The sequence below is a fragment of the Amblyomma maculatum genome, chromosome 2, assembly GCF_055883805.1.
Source record: "Amblyomma maculatum isolate TAMU_Amacu chromosome 2, ASM5588380v1, whole genome shotgun sequence".
NCBI lineage: Eukaryota > Metazoa > Arthropoda > Arachnida > Ixodida > Ixodidae > Amblyomma > Amblyomma maculatum.
This window is the reverse complement of record NC_139345.1, coordinates 16108556-16126312: the sequence shown is the minus strand read 5'-3', so window position 1 is coordinate 16126312 and position 17757 is coordinate 16108556. Positions and strand designations below refer to the sequence as shown.

Genomic DNA, 17757 nt, shown 5'->3' with positions numbered 1-17757 from the left:
GCTTTACATTATTAACGATGATACTTGTAATTCTTTTACAGTTTGCTTCGCTTTCTTCAACGCTAACACTTGCAATGCTTGACGACCCTTGATACAAACTCCTTCGTCACTGACACTTTGCTATACTTAACGGCTCTGCCTCAAACTATTTCAACAATGACACAACACTCGTTTCATCAATCGAAGTAATTTATTCAACACACTCATTCACTCTTCTCCGCGTTCTTCTGTGCTCTCTTCTTCACATTCTTCCGTACCTTCTTCTCCCCCTTCCTCATCCACTCTACGCATCTCAAGCAACGTAAACACAGGCGTTGTTCACTGAAGTAGATTGCGACGCAGCAAACTTTGTCCACTCTTATGTCCATATGATCGGCAAACGTGGAGAAGACCGAGAAGACCAAGGGCGAAGTGGTTTCCCGCTTCGGTGTAGGCACGTTTGGATCCCACTCCAGCCTCACTCCAAAGTGGTCGTATTTGTGCAAAACGATGCTTATTTCCTGTTGAAGATACCGACAATAAGCACTAGCTTGTTTCAAGTTCCAAGACATCATATATCAAGAGGGACGGCGAAGTAACGTCCATCTGCCGTTTCCTAACGCGTTCTCTTTAGATTCTAGCAGCACGCTGTTCCAAGGTCGCGGGTTCAAATCACGATCGCGGCGGCGACATTTGAATCGGAGGTGAAACGCGGAACCCTTCGTGTGCTGGACGGATGCAGCGCACTTCAAAGAACATACAAGCAGTCAAAACTAATCCGAGATCCCTACTATGGCTTCTTTGATAGCCCATGTCAAGCCCGCACCAAAATACATTAGGGCAACACCGTAGTGAGTTAATAAAGTTCACTCACTCCCACTTAGAATCGTTCGCTTTGGCTTCGCCCTTTCCACCTGCTTGTATTCTTATTTTTAGCATACATTTGTTAAAGCTACTGCCCTGGAGGGCCATTGGTCGCGGAATCGACCTGGGAACAAGAGTAATTTTTCTTCAACTTCGAAGCTGCCCAATGCCAATTTGTTGCCGCATGCACGATTAAGCCCAAGTGGATGTTGATGCGTAATTATTCCCTGGATGAATTCTACGTCCCCCGTGGAGAGATATTTAACAAAAAAAAAAAAAGGCGATTTTTAAACATCGTTTTAGCAGAATAACGCGCAGCAGTTTCTCAACACGATGAAGCAACAGAACTTATCGATTAATGCGCCCACAAAGGCTATGCGAAAGAGACCACATGAAAAACGAATTACAATGTATTATTTAATATTAGGATCCTATGATTCTGCGCTCTAATAACCATATCTGTCAAAAATCTATCTTGATTCCTCGTGACACGTCACTATTTAACGGTGCATCATCTTTCCCATGCATCTATAGCTACTGCCAAGGTGCCCGCTGCCATCTCGCTGTCATAAGAATCCATGAGACGACAAGGAATTGCAAAGGTGGAAAAGGCAGAAGAAAAACTGCAGGTGGACTGAAATAATGCGAAATTGTACCGAAGAATACTGAGAGGTAAGGCCGAAAAGCAGGTTCACTGCAATCATACCCAGGCGGAAAGCAAAATAAAACGCATCGAGACATGTCTGCGAATCCTTCGCACTCTGCAGTAGTGTTGGCGCGTCAAAGTAACCGAATCACAGCGGCACAGGGACGTGAAGTGAATTAGGTCGTAATAAGAAAGAAATACAAACGAGACCCCATGATCGTGCACACACCAATGGAGCTTACCGTTATTCTTCCAGGTTAATAGTAGTAAGACGCAAGGACGACAGCAGCGCAGAACAGTGTGCCCTTTGCAACAAACAGCAAAATGAAATACAACTTACAAATACGCAATTGCGAAAATCAAATCCGTACCATCGATTACATATGATACATACGCTATTGAAGAACTCCGAAACACAGACGTCAGTGTCGGAGTCCCACAGGCAACGGCAAGCCATCCTGTAGAATTAGACACATGAAGTGAAATTCTTGTGGAGTACAGCTGGTGCAAACATTTTGAATATGTGATAAAAATTTTAGGCGGCGGGCTATTTTCGAATATTCTTAGCCATAAGGAGAAAGGTGCCAAGCAGGGGCTTCCCCAGTAATTTAAGTTAACGGGAATATCTAAATTTCTAGGCGGTTGAAATGGTATTGCATGAACATAGAGAAACATGCGGTGGTCATCTTTAGTTAGTGAAAAAGAAAAAGAAGCATGCGAATTAAGACGGTGCCTTATTCATGAAGTAAATGCAAGTGTCTCTCTGTGTGTAAAAAAATCACTGCGACCAAAATTGCAATAGGATGTGATATGTGAACCTGCCAGGTCGTATAAAGTGTTTCCAAATTAAACATGGTCCTGGGGCATGCACGACGCTCTTATATTCCCGACCAGTTCAGGAAAGTGATATCTTCACAAACCGTCATTTAGGTATATGGCTTTTTTCTCCAACTCGTCACGGCTTATTTATTGCTAATTACAGTGTGAGCTCGCCTAGAATTTTGCCATGAACCAGTGGTGTTGCCACAAATATCTTTCGGGGGTTGTTATGCGTCGCTGGTAGGAAAAAACATGGGCGAAATAAAGGACGTAAAGGAGGCGGGGAGGGGGGAAGAGGGAGAGGAATCAGAACTCAGAAAATTTCCGGCGGTGTCCAGGCTCCACCTGACTATTCCCATGCCCCTGAACTCACCTTGCCCCTTCACCACGTTGTTCGCTGATGACCACCTGCACCACGTACTTGTAACGTTCGAAGCTCAGGCCTGGAATGCAGTGAAGGTCCACGATGGGCGACAAACAACCTTCATTTATGAAACCTACCTTCAAGCTTCTCGCATATCATTTGAGCCGTTTCTCTAGTCCATGTTGATACTTGATCTGGGTCGTAAATTTTGTCGTCGAACTGGTTCAGCAAAACGTCTTTCACGCACTCTCTCGCAGCTTGGGCTGAAAATCTAGGTAAAAATGCGCTTGTTTATATACCGCCATACCTTTCTGTCCTGGACAGAGATGTATAAAGGTAACAGCAGTACACACAGCGTCAGATCCACTACGGGACTTCTTATTTCACTTACTTTTTGTCAGGTGCCAGGCGCAACTCGTACGTATATGCAGCCATTTTAGTTTGGTCTCCGTTGCCATAGCAACACGGGAGAATACTTTTCCAGGTCCTCGGTGCGTAATCACATGACACATGGGTGACGTAGCCTACACGTCACGTATACGTCTCTCGTGCAGTACCCTCTCCCTTGAGAGATGCGCGCTTAATGTAGAGTGAGCGCTGATTCTGTGCATTCGCGTCTTTTTCTTTCGTTCTTTTTTTTTTTTCTTCGGTGGTTTGGCGGGGTGGCCGGTATTCGAAGCGACGCAGGAGAAACTCAGAGTCGTAAGCCTGATTCTTTGCAACGCGCTGAAGGGGTTGTGCGTTTTTCTCATTGGAATGAAAACGTGTAAGAGTACTGGCCGTATGCGGGGCCGGAAATATATTGAGTGTTCGCGCATGGGTTATTTGCGCGCACGCGCGCCCACACACCAGCAGTTTTGTAGTGGCGAAAAAGAAATAATTGTCTAGACTGAGAGCACCTTCTAAGGACGCGTAAACGTTGATGTCGTTAAAGTTAAAAATAAGGAAGCGTTAAAAAAATGAGCCTGGAGACGCCCACCGCCTTTTTCGAAAATATGTGTTTTTGATATGATGTTTTGTTGAATCATCAGCTGTTGGGCACGATCGCTGTGTCCTACTGTTAAAAAAAAAATGACGCTTCACTGGCACTGCGTGGTTGGGTGCAGCGCGAAGTTGACTTCAAAGCAAACCGTGAGAACAGAGAAGATAGGAAGCTACTATTCGGTGTTTAAAACACGAGGAGGGGGGTCGGTGTGGGTGACCCTAGCGATACCACTGCCTGCTGCTCATAAGTTCCGTTATTTGTGATCATGGAAGACAGTTGGGCTACTTGGTGCGTATTCGTTAATGACTACGACATTGCAACTAGCGTGGAAAAACACAAAGGACAGCGACAAAAGGCACCGACGGGTACCTTTTGCGACATTACCCGTGCCTTTTGGGTACGGGTAATGTCGCAGTCATTAAAGTTATTTGTGGTTCCATATAGGAAGCAGGCTAGAATAAATGGGTCCCTCATACTAATCTCGGAGACGAGACCCTGGGCTGGAGCCTCCTTAGCACCCTCCCCAAACTTTAACCCATGGCTGCTTTATCCTTTTCGCACTGTAGTCTCCCATGTAGTCTCCACGGAGTCTCCCAGCCCCTCCTTTGATCCTTTTCGCGCATAGGAGATGATAGATATCTTGCAGCCCCCTTTCACTCTCTCCCAGTAGAATGTAATAAAAACTGCAGCTACCGCCGATAAGAGCTGAAACGATAGAGCATAATTAGAGGTGTGCGCCGTGTCGGTTTCGACCGGCGGCGGAGAGGTGGTCGTTTTTAGTCGGCGGCGTCGGTGTCGGCGCGGAAACCAAAACCAAAGCCTCAGAAAGCTGTTTCGCTGCAACTTTCTTTCAGAACGTTACTTCGTTGAAAGTTTAGACTTACTTTCTTTCACAACGTTACTTCGTTGAAAGTTTAGACTTACTTTTCGCGCAGAAGGACTGAGAGGAATTGAAAAAGGAATCTAGGCCGACAGCGATTCTACGCCAACCCCAAAAGTTGAAGTACCCGCCCTCTTCCCCCTCCCAAAATAAAAAATAAATGTCCTTAAATGTTGTAAGCCCCCCCCCCCCTCCCCTAAAAAAAAAAAAGCAATTAAGAACGACAGAAGGGAGAGCAAGCAAACGACCTTCATTCGACGAACCTTGCTCTCCTCAAGTAATGATGAGTCGTGCCTAGTCATTTTGCTCATTTCCAATCAGTTGCGGCCATTTCAAGTAGTCGTTTGACATATTGGTCATTACAAGCACGGTGATTACAAGTCATTTTCAGTCATTGCCATCAATCGTTTTTATTCTTAATATACCTCTTCACACGTCCGCTATTTGCGGGTGACATATCAGCGCACAGATTACGCGAATAGATCATGCAAAAGTTAACTTTATTGCCGTCGATGTAGAGGCCCCGCAGCTCCCTCGCACAGATTAAAAAACATTTGCCTCTATTTAAACTGCGCGCTGTCAGAAGTTAGTATATTAACGCTATGATGCCAACCACGCCGAAAGAAAACAGCGGCGGTGACGCACCGATCGGTTTCCGTCGGCGGTGGCGGCGCAGCGAAAACACTCGGCGGCGGCGCGCCGGCATCGACCATGTGGTTCGCCAGAAACGCACTCCCTGGAAACACGAATTTGGACCATTTTGAACCTGCAAAGGTCGATGGTGCGTAATGGTGGAAGGTTTGAACTCCCCCCCCCCCCCCCCCCCCCCATCAAAATGAGAGTAGATTTAGAATTACCACTCTGGTCTCTCTACCACCATCTGTAGGGTATTTTAGTGTAATGACATAATTATATTATTATATAAATTTGTGCGCACCGTCGATCTGCGTTCGAGTGAAGGGCATTATTCGGTCTAAAGCGGTTCCCCACTGAGTGATCGGCACGTTTAAATTTCACTGACGAAAAAACGCAGCGATTCGCCGTCCGCCTGGCGGCCGAGGCTGAAGACCTCTTCTCCTAGACGAGGCCGGGTGTTCTCTGGCCGCGGTGCGACAGACTGCCTTCCCGGATGCCTGCGTGTGGACCCGTAGGTGGCTGCTGCACCATATTCGGCGGAAATAAATGTTCTTCCTCCTCCTCCTCCTCCTCGTTCATCCATATTCGGGTATCAACTTGTTGAGCACTTACCGATTCGCTTTGTACCACCCGCGTCCTCCAGTTGCGACTGTTCGCCCGCCGTATAACCGCCACGGTGGCTAAGGCCGCTAAGGCGATGATGGGCTATAGACTGTATGGACCTGCAGTACCTGGGTTCGACCCGACCGCGGTGGCCACGTTTCGATGAATGCGAAACGCAAAAGCGTTCGTGTGCTGTGCGATGTCAGGGCACATTAAAGATCTCCAGGTGGCCGAAATTATTCCGGAGCCCTCCACTACGGCACATTTCTTCTTTAACGCCGACCTCCCTCCTCCTAGGGGCGAGGTTCAGGTTTCCACCAAAAAGTGTCACAAATACAAGCGCATTTCCTTTCCTCTAAACCAGTTTAACCATTTATCGCCACGGCCGCCGGAGGTCGTCGGTACTACTACGTCACACATTTTAAAGCTAGACTCTACTAGCGTCCGAACCTTAGAGTGAGCGTCATAGATTGCTAAGGTGGCACACCATCATGATGTACACTGCTTCGGACTTAGGGGAGGTTTGGAGCCCCGGACAAACCGACAGAAATTGCCAAACGTATGTGAGAGCTTACGCTCTTAAAATTACCCACAGGGCACGCAGGAGTAATGTGCACACGACACTTCTGCGTAACGTGATTACACTGCGCCCAAGGCATGGCCCAAGGCTATGCTCAAAGGTATGTAAAAATATACTCCCGCGCCACCAACGTGTATCTAATAGAGCTTATTCACGTGACGTCATCGCAGTTTTACTGGCAATCATGGCACGCACATTATTATTGATTTATAGGAAGGGTAAGGCACGGTAACTGTCTCACTTGTTTTCTGTGGACACCTCAACCGCGCCGTAAGGGAAGGGAGGAAGGTGAGAGTGATTCTGGAAAGAGAGAAAGAGCCATAGTGGAGGGCTACGGAGTAATTTCGACCACCTGGGGATCTTTAACGTGCACTGACATCGCACAACACACGGGCGCCTCTTCGTTTCGCCTCCATCGAAACGCAGCCGCCGCATTGCACGCACAACGCAACATTGGAGAGGAGGAAATAAAGATAGAGAGAGGGCCTATGAGCGAATCATGACACGGCGTATGTGAAATCCGAGCTTTGGTTGGACGGCGTTGCGAACTGCGTCAAATGAACGGCGCGCAGCATGGAGTACGCCGGTAGACCGGCGCCGAAACGCGTCGGAAATATGTTTTCTCTGCTTTTAGTTTCGAACCGCCTAACGTTATGGTATGTTATGGCGTCTCCACAATACAGGGTTGCCACAACTGCCGCCTGCTAAACCTGATAGTGAATACGGTTTATAGAGAACGTTGCGCGCCACCTAGCCGCAACCCCCTGGTGAGAATTTCTGGCCCCTAGGGCCATGGCCGCTTTGGCAGTTGTGAATGTTTTGCGGACAGCTGCGTTCAAAACGTTGACCGCGCTCCCGACTCGCTTGTGCCCCAGAATCGAGACGTTTGCCCAATGCCACCGACACGAATGGTCGCCGTGACCATCTCGGTTTTGTGTTTCAGCATCATGTATGCCAGCTGTCAAGGCAAAATGGAACTATCCCAACGAAGCCGCCAGCACGAACTCGAAGTAGTCAGCCGCATTCTGAGTGTCTTCGCGAAGCAAGAGAAAAATCCCTGCATACCACGCGGCCGTATCCTCGCTATTATTCGCACTGAAAAGCCCAGGTTTCTGTAAACACTTCATAATCCATCTTTCAATGCCGTTACCTATCGCGTGCTCCTGCCTTATTCTATTCAAGCCTTAGCTTTTGCCACTGGGATTTTCAGCTCCGCCGGCCAGTTACGGTGCTCGGCAGTTACCAAGCGGCACGGCCTAGGGAGTCGTACTCGCCGCAAAGTAGACATTTTTTTTCTCAATCCTGTTCAGTGATTACGCGGCCCACGCGCATACCTAATACCTGCGTCACACGAGTACTTTCTATCCTTATTGAACTCTATCTGCATTGAGGTTTTCAAGGTTTGAGGCACCCGATGCTACACGGGCGTTTTGAATGACCACCGAGAAGTTTTCGTGTGCAGAGCCCAAGATAACAAAGCATTATGTTCTAATCTTGTTCTATCATGCCTCTTAATACATTTCTGTACTAATGTTTGCAGTTTTATTGGATTCATTTGCTTTTATTTTTTTTAGAGTTTGGCGACGACGAAGGTGTTTTTGCGGGTTCTCAAATGTGCTTGAAATCTCGAACGCTATAGGAAGCGGCTTCGAGCCAAGCAGGCTCGGACTTGATTACCTTTGAAGGCTGCGTATGACAACCTCGATCTGCATTAAGTTGAATGCAGATAGAGTTCAATGAGGACCGAAAGTACTCGTGTGACAGAGGTATTACTAGCGGTTCAGAAGACGACCTGGCACTGCACTTTTCTATAGAACTCAGATGGACACAGCTGAGGGTTATCCGTGCATATAGAAAAGAAATCTACAAAATCTGATGGCGATAGTCGAGCAGTATACTGCCTTTTAATGCTTAAAACAAGGAGTAACAAAATGCTGCACATGAAAGTTTTCAGGTTACAGGTGCCAAAGCTTAACGCAGTTTCCTTGCTTTGCTTTCTTCCCTTCTTTTTACCTGCAGGTACAACACCACACTGTCCATCACAGTGGTGTTTATATCCAACCTCGTCTTGATGTTCAACCTCTTTGTAATGGTGGTGACACGGTACCTGCGCTACGACATTCGAAACAGCATTGGCCAGCTTCTTCGAGAGGTGGCCGATGAAGACATCATATCATCTCTTCCGAGCTCCTTTTATTAACCAATCTGAAAGGAGACAGCGCGAGAGAATGGAACCACTACAACAATACACATGTGTATACTCGTGCACTGCAGTCGGTGGAACAGTGGTGTACGGGGTGTATAATGTATCATGTGCGATACCAGCAGTATAAGTAGTAGTAGTAGTAATAGCAACACGTTCTCAACATTTGTCAATCCTGATGCTTAAAGCAGCAGTTACGTCTCTAGCATAAAGACACAATAGATAAAAATATGCACTCTGCAACCGAGCATAAAATGGCCAAACACCAATGTGTGTAAATAAAAGGTATAAAGAAGAAAATATGGCATCACTAACAAGATCAAGGCATTGAAACATTCTATTCATTCCACTGCTTCACAATGGTGTCAGCAATCTTCTGCGTGCAAATGAGTGAATATCTGTTGTCTTCCTATGCTGACACTTTATGAAGGAGCACTGAACAAGGGTAGAAGGGGGAAGCCCCAGTTCGGAGGTCGAACCAACGTTTCGACAAGTGGACTTGTCTTCGTCTGGGCTGACACTAACACTTGCTGACACTTGTTACACCAAACAAAGGTTGGTTTTCCTCGACAGATGTTTTATACTATATTGTCGACGGTTAGCAACAGACAGTCAGTGTGATTACCATCATTAATCAGCAAGTTACAACAATGATGCTCTCAAAGCATAGCTCGGCAGCACAAAGTTGCAGCAAATACCACAAGCATGTCAAGACAAAAAACTATAGGCAAAACATAAAACAGAATGAATGCCAGTAGATTTATTGGCCATTTGCTGAATGGGCACTGAGTACTATCGCAGTTTCTCATTAACAAACAGCACACAGCTGCAAGACCAGACAACGTATATTGTTGGGTTCGCCACCACCTTTGTACTCTCCTATTTCTTCTATTTGCCCAATTGTTGAGCAAGGCAACAACATAGCAGGCTACACAGTTGGCAACTAGGCTTTGTTCTCGAAGTCTACAAGTGTATCTTAAAAAAAAAAAAAAGGGGGGGGGGGGGAATGAACACAAAATACGACAAGCTGGAGTAAATGTATATAGTACATACAATAATAAGTATACTTATCCGAAAGGTGTACATTAAAGTTATTGACTGTGTACTATGCATGGCACTGGAAATGCCTGAAGCAGTTGGTATGTCATATTTGGAATCATGACACTGCAACTTCCATTCTCTGCAACAAATTTTGCACACGTTTACAATGGCTTTAGAAAAGCATAAAAAAATACAGAAAAAAAAAAAAGAAAGACTGTGGCCTGACTCAAACCAGGATGCAGCTAGCAAAAATGCAACTGCAACGATTGCAGTGTGTTTTTAACAATCTATACAACAAGACACATGTACACTTGTACATTGGAAACTGAACAAGGCCGGTTACGAGTGAAAGATGGCATACAGGTAGACAACATGCCAGTGTCTTTACAGTACATTCCCAATCATTATGCCTAGGTCACTTGCCTGAACCACCTGTGCTACAGCTGAAAGGGTCCCCATATACTGGCAAGGACCGATAGATAGTGCTAACAGCTCAGCCCTGCAAAATGACAACACGATTCAATCTGTAACTGCTTAGGGAAGGCAAGCTGCATTTAGACCTCCTTCAGAAGCACACATTTCAGCGTTCAAATTCAATGAGGCAACGAAGCTTTCTTCCGGTAGCAGTGCTAACTGCAGAACATGTATGCTCTACTTACATCATATTCAGCAGGTGTTTTTATAACAGTACGTTCAGGGTCCAATGATGACAGGCTTGCATGCACAATCCTTACAATATCAGCAATAAGAGAAAAAAAAAAACATTGTGATAGGGATACAGACACAAACAGCAAGGACACATAATTGCACCAGCCATCAAAAGCATTCTCAATAAGAATGACTAGATACCCCATGGATACCAGCAAGAAAACGGAATGAAATGCACCAAAAGAGAGAATGCAGGTGCGAAATGTGTCAGACGGTGACAACTGTTTCCAGCATGTGCAATGCCAGGTTTTACAAGCTCATATGAGTGAAGCAGTGGAAGTGCCCCTCAAAACAACAGCTTAAACAAAAAGAAGCCAATGCCAAAATTCGCTGACGCTACCCTAGCTGGACATGTCTGCAGCAGTAAGCAGAAATACTATCCAAAAAAATGGGCTAAAAGAACTAAATGAACCAAATAAGAACACGCAAGCAGCAAGAGACAGCTTGGTAGGTGTGCGGATGCTGCTCACTTTTGGAATCAGTCTGAGCTATTTGATAGTGAACACAAGAGAGGGATAGAGAGTGGCAGGGTGGGGTGGGAAAAAGTCTGAAAGGAAAACCCTTTCTGAGCTGATGCAAGCACCTTGCACCCCAGACACTGACTGGCGTGCTACTCTCCTCCGTACTCTGGTCTAGCTGACAACAATGCTCCATCCCTTGTGTTCTCTCAGGCATGGGTGCCGCCAGCGCCAGCAGCCTCGTCGATGTTGACAATGTCGAGATGGCTGACCTTGTTGCCAGCAAACTCGACAAAGACAGCGTGGTGGTTTTCATGAAGGCTACGCTTGAACACTGCAAAGAAAAAAAAAAAAAAAAAGGAGAAATAGATAAGAGCTTGCAATCAGGCATGCAGTTTGCACTTCGTCATTTCCCAAGAAATGGCTGCACAAGTTTTCTGTTTTTGTTTATCAATATGCATAGTCTGAGCCTCTTCGAGTTTATCTTATCAGAAATGCCAAAGCGAACTTCCCAAAGCTATGGGGGATGCCAGAGTGGAGGGCGTCAAATATTTTTGACCACCTGGAGTTCTTCAATGTGTACTGGCATCGAACAGGACATGACACCATGCTTTTCACTTCCATCAGAAAGTGGCCACCATGTGTGGGATTGAACCTACATGTCCTAACCACTCGGCCATCACAGCAGGGTTATTGCATTACAACTGAACAACTAAATTTAGGAAATTGAACAACATAATTTTGGAAGCAGACACAGTTGTCGGTTAAATAATTTTATAGTTGCCAGTGCACATGAAAACAATGAACAAATGCTGATTTCAGAGTGGGTCTATGTAAGCAGACAAGACAGTTTCAAAACCTAGGGAGGTCTTTTTATTCCTGCCAAGAAGAGAAGGGGATGGGGAGGTGTATTTGCCTAAACTTTCAAGCATAGCCCAATGAGTCCTTTTGCACAGACCTTGCAGTAGCAGACTTTGCTAGCTTCAAACATCTGCCAGAGTAATGCTGCTCAACGCATGGTCCAGACTGATGCCATTGCTTCAAGCACATGATAACTTTAATTTTACACCTTGCATTGCAACAGGTTTGCCTAGCTAGCCCTGAATATACACACAATCAACATTAATGGATGCAACCAGCCGCAGCTACTTTAAATTTGGCTTAATTAAGTTTTGACTGGCTGCTTAGCCGCTGCTTAGCCAAAGATGCTGATGGTGCCAGTGTGGCCGTTGACCATGACGCGGGCAATTATGATGCAGCTACAGATTTCGCATCGCTAGTTGCACAAAAATCATTCTTGGCTGGGTAGAGGCAACTTACAGTCAAATCTCGATATAACGAATCCCGCGGGACCGCGAAAAATCATTAGTTATTTTGAAATATCGTTGTAATGAAATATCTGCGATTATAGGGAACCAAAGCTGGAGTTTGCTCCGCGACGCCAGCGCTCAGTTTCCAGCGGAGTGGAGAAGAACTACAAAACCTACGCGCATCCGCGCCCACGCTGCGCGCGGCTGTCTGCGGAGTCTGCGCAGCCCGCTCGCTCGGGAGGGCGTGCTACAGGCAGCCGCACGTGCAAGCGGAGCGGGAGAAGGAGAGTGAGGACGAGGGGGGATGGTTGTGCATCTGTGCGCGCAAAGCCGGCGCTCTTTGCCAGTGGTGTTTCTTATTTTTGCTTTTTTCTGTGCCCGGGCTGACATAGAGGCTGGCTGGAAGCACGTTTTTTATCAGTGCTTTCGAAAGTGAGAAATTATGATTAATTGATCGCCGCGGACATTGTTTTCAAAGAGCGCTTGTTGGCAGGCTCAGACAAAAAAAAAACATGAACGCAAATTCGCTACTCGAAGGCAGAGGCAAGCGACAGGTATTTTGAAGGACTTGAGGCGGCACCTCTTGATGTCTCTTCCATGTTGTTCAGAGAATCAAGGGTCCAGCCTTCTCGTTGAGAATTGATACGGGTGTACACAGCGACGAGTGCTCCGGGCGCTAGTTGGGGAGCTTCCTTTCCATTCGTGACTGCTCACTTGAAAGGGGACTATTCAACTCTTTGGGGACAGACGTTTTAGGCGATGCTGCCGGCGCCGTGGTGCCTGCTTTCGGCGCGTTTAGGACGCGTTCCCTACAAAGGCACAAAGCATGTCGCCTTACCCTTTGGTTCCTGCTGACAGCGGTCAGGGGGAGTTCGCTGCTGTGGCGCTGCCATCCGAAATCAATGACTTATCTACCTTTAACGATGAGAGGTTTCTTAACGACCTGTATCACTGACGAGAAGCCGAGGCATGCCATTCTTTCGGCAGTTTCCTCTCTCCGTGAGACGAAGAGCGAGGAAATGCCTGACGACTTTTCATGCAGGCGGGGACATCTCTTTAAGTAAACCTTTGTCTTCTTAATTCCACAGCTACGCTGTGCAATCCCTAGTTCAGTTATCTCCTCTAGCGAATGCGCAGTTTTGAGCTCCCGAAGCAGGATCGCGTATGAGGATAGGACAATTAACGTATGTGTTTTCCCTTTATAAGCGCCGAGTGATGGCATTAATGACATATATCTGTTTCTTGAGGCCGACTTGGTTCTGCGATGGCTGCTGCGGCACCGCCAGTTACAAACAGAGGTGCGAGATACGAGCGGTACGAGATACCTTAAAAAAAACCAACAACCATCGTTTCAACACGAAAGAGAGAAGAGAGAAAAACACTTTCACGAGTTTTGCGAAAAAGCGCGCCGTCACTTTTTCATTCCAGTTTTTTTTTCTTGCCCCCTTTGTTGGAGCGCGACGGCGACCAGAATGCAGCCGGAGGAGGAGAGAAACAACCGAGCGCGCGCGCGCAAACACGTGCTGGAGAGCAGCGCGGAGCAGATGACAGCATGCTTTTCTATGCGGCGGGGAGCAGACGACGCGGCCGCACTGCGTGTAGGTTTTGACGGGATCTCCATGGAGGGCGCTGACGCACAGAGCGGCGTAGCGCCCCCTGGCCCAGGTTTTCTCCCCTATAAGCCAGTGGTCAAACCTAGGTATGAAAATGACGTGCCTTGGCAGTAGGCACGTGTGTAGAAAAGCAAAACCTCAAGTGAAAAGGTTGCACTAACTCCAAAGCTGATTTATTTGAAGAAATCCATTATTTTCTTCTGCTGCGTGCTGCAAACACGACCGCGCACTACATTACACCACTACAGCACATACACCTTCCGCTTTCCGGAACACCTCATCGCGTGCGTGATTGCACCGAGCGATAAAAGTACGGACTTCGTCCATGTGAAAAAAATAAAAATAAAATAAAATCGGAGAACGCACGAACGACTGAGTCGCGTATGGCACACAACACAGGAAGAAAAAAAATGCAGGCAGCTAGGCCTGCTGGCTACTGCGTAATAAACCATAGCTTCATGGTGGTGCTAGGAGCTGGTCCTAGATGTCCTGATGATGATAGCTACAGCCCACGGACCATACACACAGAAACGGCGGTTTCTGTTTCGTTTCACGCGAGAGTTGCAAGCTGCGGTGCTGTTAATTTTAGCCAAATTCGTAATACTGATGTTCCAAAATTATAGAACAAGAAATAAAATACGTTCGTTATTCTGAAATATACGCTATTTTGAAATTCGTAATTCTGAAATAGTTTTACATTGAAAACATGGTAAATCTGCCGGGGATTCTTAAAAAATTCGTTAATTTGAAAAGTTCGTTAATGTGGTGTTCGTAGTAACGAGATTTCACTGTATTAGGATATAGAGGGCATTGGTCGTACAACCAGATAATTCAGTAAAAAAATCGGAAGTCTCTCGAAGTCTCCCAGGCAAATCAGGAGGGTTGGCAGGTATGCTACAGCCTATATCAAAATCTGGGACCTCTGCTTTTCACAGCCCGGAATGAATACTGGGTAATGGTTTGAGCAAAAAAGACTATTATTTAAATACATATACAGGCACATTCAAGCAAGCATTTCGGCTATCTCTCATACATGCAGAGACAGAAAGAGAAAGAACATTTTTGTTGAGCCTGTTTTTATCCTACTCAAAAATGTAACCTGGTTTTCCCAAAATGCATTGGAGAAAACAGAAATGCTGATCAGCCAACTAAATTAGAGTTAAACAACTAAATCATTTAAAAATAAGCCTAGGCAGCAACAAGAGCATGGCACTCTGTGTATATGTATCTGTTTTTTGACCACTGTGGCCAAAAATCCACAAGTTCTTAGGCTCCAACAAAAATTGGGAACGGACAAAGCAGTCACCGCTTTGATCCTAGCACACAAATTCCTACATCACACACCTGTTTTTAAAAGTTAAAATTGCCTCACAAAACCAACAGTGTCATTTTCCATGAGTATACTTCAACGAACTGCATTACTGGAAAAAGGAATTTCTAGGTGGCCGTTGACATTTCCGATTTCATAACGTCATTTGTGGCATCATGTCTCCAGAGTGGTTTCTGGGAGACATATACTACTGTGGTAATGACAAGTTAGCTTGGATTGGATGAGATCCAAAATTCCCATTTATGGTACAAGCAAATGCTGTTGCAAATAAACATATTCTGTAATTTCAACCTCTGGCATATTCAGACTGATGCGCTAGTCCTAACATCATCTGCATTAAAAATGTTGCCCTTAGTTCGTACGTCATATAATTCTCAATGGATTTTCGGCTTCATTCCAGTCTGAATAATCAAGGATCAATTGCACCACCAAGAGCTGCACGACCTAAAAGTTTAGATACTGACCATTACGTTATACTCAAGAAGGCCATGGGCCACACGCACACAACTCTAACAATATTCCTCAGAGCCTCGCCAGTGACTCTGTTCAATAAGCATTACCTGGCATTGTCATGCGCTCCAAGCGGTAAGTGGGCAGTGCAGAGCATTCCCGAGTGATGTAGTAGCCCACATCCCGAAAGTCCAGGATAGGGGGCGTCACGACGCGCATCCGCTCACGCACTATCTCCGTGTCCACGTCGTAGTAGCCAGCCTGAGCACAAAAGTTGGAAGCGAGGAGACAGCCTTGAAGGTTGCACAGCAGGAAGGACTGAACATGGTTATTGTTACACAAGCGGTACTTTTTTCAACAACGGTGCCAAGCATATGACTGGCAGAACCAATAGTCTGTGTTCAGTCAAAGACAAACCAGAAACAAAGAGGCGAATGGAGCATCTACGCTAGCAGTGGTGTAAAAACATGACAGATCTCATAAAACTTTTTACCCCACATTCCAAATAATATGGCGCATGGGGACATGGCATATGTATGCTTGGCTTGGTACAATGTGATCAAATCTTACTGATACGCACAAACATGTAATTTAGTGCAATCCTGAAGGCCCAGTGATTATACAGCAAAACCTCGATAATTAAACTCACATAATTCAAAACCTTGCATAATTCGAAGAATTTCTGTGGTCCTGTAAGCTCGTATGTAAATTTAACTGTACATTTCGAAGCAGTGGTTTTTTAGGCCAGTCTTGATAATTTGAAGGTTTTCGGTGCTTTGCTGGAATGCTTGATTCCAATTTTGTGGCCAATCAATGAAGCAGCAGCACTCCTGAGCTGCAAAGTGGCGCTGCAAAGCGATGCTCACGCTTGATATGCCGTAGCGCCCCAACCCCAAGAGCTCCCAGCAAAGAAAACTGCTCTGTGGTATAGCTAAAGGGTCAGCTTTTGAATTGTAGCACCAATTTCAAAGCAATTTTTGAGGCATTCTGAGTTTCATTACCTTAGCGCAAATAAATATATATATATGTATATATATATATATAAAAGCTGCAGCTGCCATAATGAGTAATTAAGTGTGTCAGCTTAGGAAAACTATCATTTAAAAACATCAGTTGTGGCTAGTTGAATTGCGAAAGCAATGGCGGAAGCTTCTTTTGCCTGCTACATCATTCCCCTATCATGCCCTATTAGTGTAAGGTGCTAAATTATTGGGGACACTTATCCTTTAAAGGTATGACTCGAGAGCGTAAGCTACTTGCCCACATATAAAGTTATGCTTTAACGAAGCCATATGGGCGTGCCTGCGTGTCGTAGCAGTAACGAGAATGCAAACGGTTCTGGCAGGCTGATTCTGATATCACCCTCCCATATGAAAGGAGCGACCCGAGATGGCAGCTTCTGCCCGTGGCATAGGGGTAATGTGAATTCAAATGTCATGGCAGGCTGATTTTTTGATGAGGAGACCGTAGCTACCCTTCTTCACAATGTAGCTGCAGCCACCCGAGGTCTCGCTCTGGCTATCGTAGTATTTCTTTCGCAATAAAACTAAGGAAGTTCATTGTGCAGGATAAGGCCAATCGCAGGTTTTTATGACATTTTTATGAATATCTTATTATTTTATTAAACATAATTTTTTTTGTTCTCATTATGTGCCATATACCTGAAAATTTCTTTTATCTTGGAAAATAATTGGGAATCCAAACAGTACCTTGCCTTGTTCTCAACAAGATTTAAGTCCAGAAAACACCTTGTATGCAGCCTTTTATGAATGGGTTTGCAAATTGTAGTTTTCCCAACGGTTGTGCTTTTGCACAAAGTGTGAACTGAGAAAAAGGAGTTCAAAGATATCAGAACATACAACATAAAAATTTATGGCCTGAATTCTAAATTGCAGCGGCTGCCTGGTGCATACGTTTGGCCGCTTTTTTCAACACGACACTGCTCTCTGGTGATTGCTTATATTTATTATATTAATTATATTATATTTATTATATATGCTTTCCTTGGTTGCTCGCTGGTCGTGCCTCTATGCCTAGGCTTCATATAATATTACCAGTTCGTCAAGCACTTTGGTTAGCCAGGCTCCCAGTTGTGTGAAAACATAATTAGGAAATTACGTGCTGCGCTTTTATCAATCGAAGCTTTGATTTCGGTTTACCAACTAATCTGCTGTTGCCATGGCCCAAAATATGCTTTTTCTTTCTTAGTTGCCTGCTGTACTCTCGATAGCAGGTCCTTTTTGGCTAGAGAGCAAGAAAAATAAGCATTCTAACTTGTTGACATACTC

The 17757-nt window shown here is 45.5% G+C and overlaps 3 protein-coding genes across 4 annotated transcripts in view; 1 reads left to right on the top strand and 2 right to left on the bottom strand.

Moving 5' to 3' along the window:
* Window positions 1-1746: 1746 nt before the first annotated feature.
* LOC146198032 (dynein light chain Tctex-type protein 2B-like) lies at window positions 1747-3107 on the bottom strand. 2 transcript variants are annotated; one of them, XM_084592554.1, is made up of 5 exons: window positions 3064-3107; window positions 2810-2943; window positions 2682-2751; window positions 1884-1947; window positions 1747-1824 (listed from the first exon to the last, which is right to left on the bottom strand). In XM_084592554.1, the coding sequence occupies exons 1-5, from the start codon at window positions 3105-3107 to the stop codon at window positions 1747-1749; spliced, it is 390 nt and encodes a 129-aa protein (XP_084448680.1). The 2 variants fall into 2 exon arrangements, with proteins under 2 accessions (XP_084448680.1, XP_084448681.1); XM_084592555.1 differs by having other exon boundaries at window positions 1747-1794.
* Window positions 3108-7133: 4026 nt separating this feature from the next.
* On the top strand, window positions 7134-8770 carry LOC146198031 (uncharacterized). The gene is made up of 2 exons (XM_084593347.1): window positions 7134-7464; window positions 8376-8770. The coding sequence occupies exons 1-2, from the start codon at window positions 7250-7252 to the stop codon at window positions 8554-8556; spliced, it is 396 nt and encodes a 131-aa protein (XP_084449473.1). The 5' UTR covers window positions 7134-7249; the 3' UTR covers window positions 8557-8770.
* LOC146198030 (integral membrane protein 2B) overlaps window positions 8532-17757 on the bottom strand; it is a 33317-nt gene continuing 24091 nt past the window's right edge. Inside the window, exons 5-6 of the mRNA XM_084593346.1 lie at window positions 15580-15730; window positions 8532-11100 (exon numbers count right to left, since the gene is read on the bottom strand). Of these exons, the coding sequence (XP_084449472.1) occupies window positions 10976-11100; window positions 15580-15730 (276 nt within the window). The 3' untranslated portion in view covers window positions 8532-10975. The remainder of the gene's footprint in view (window positions 11101-15579; window positions 15731-17757) is intronic.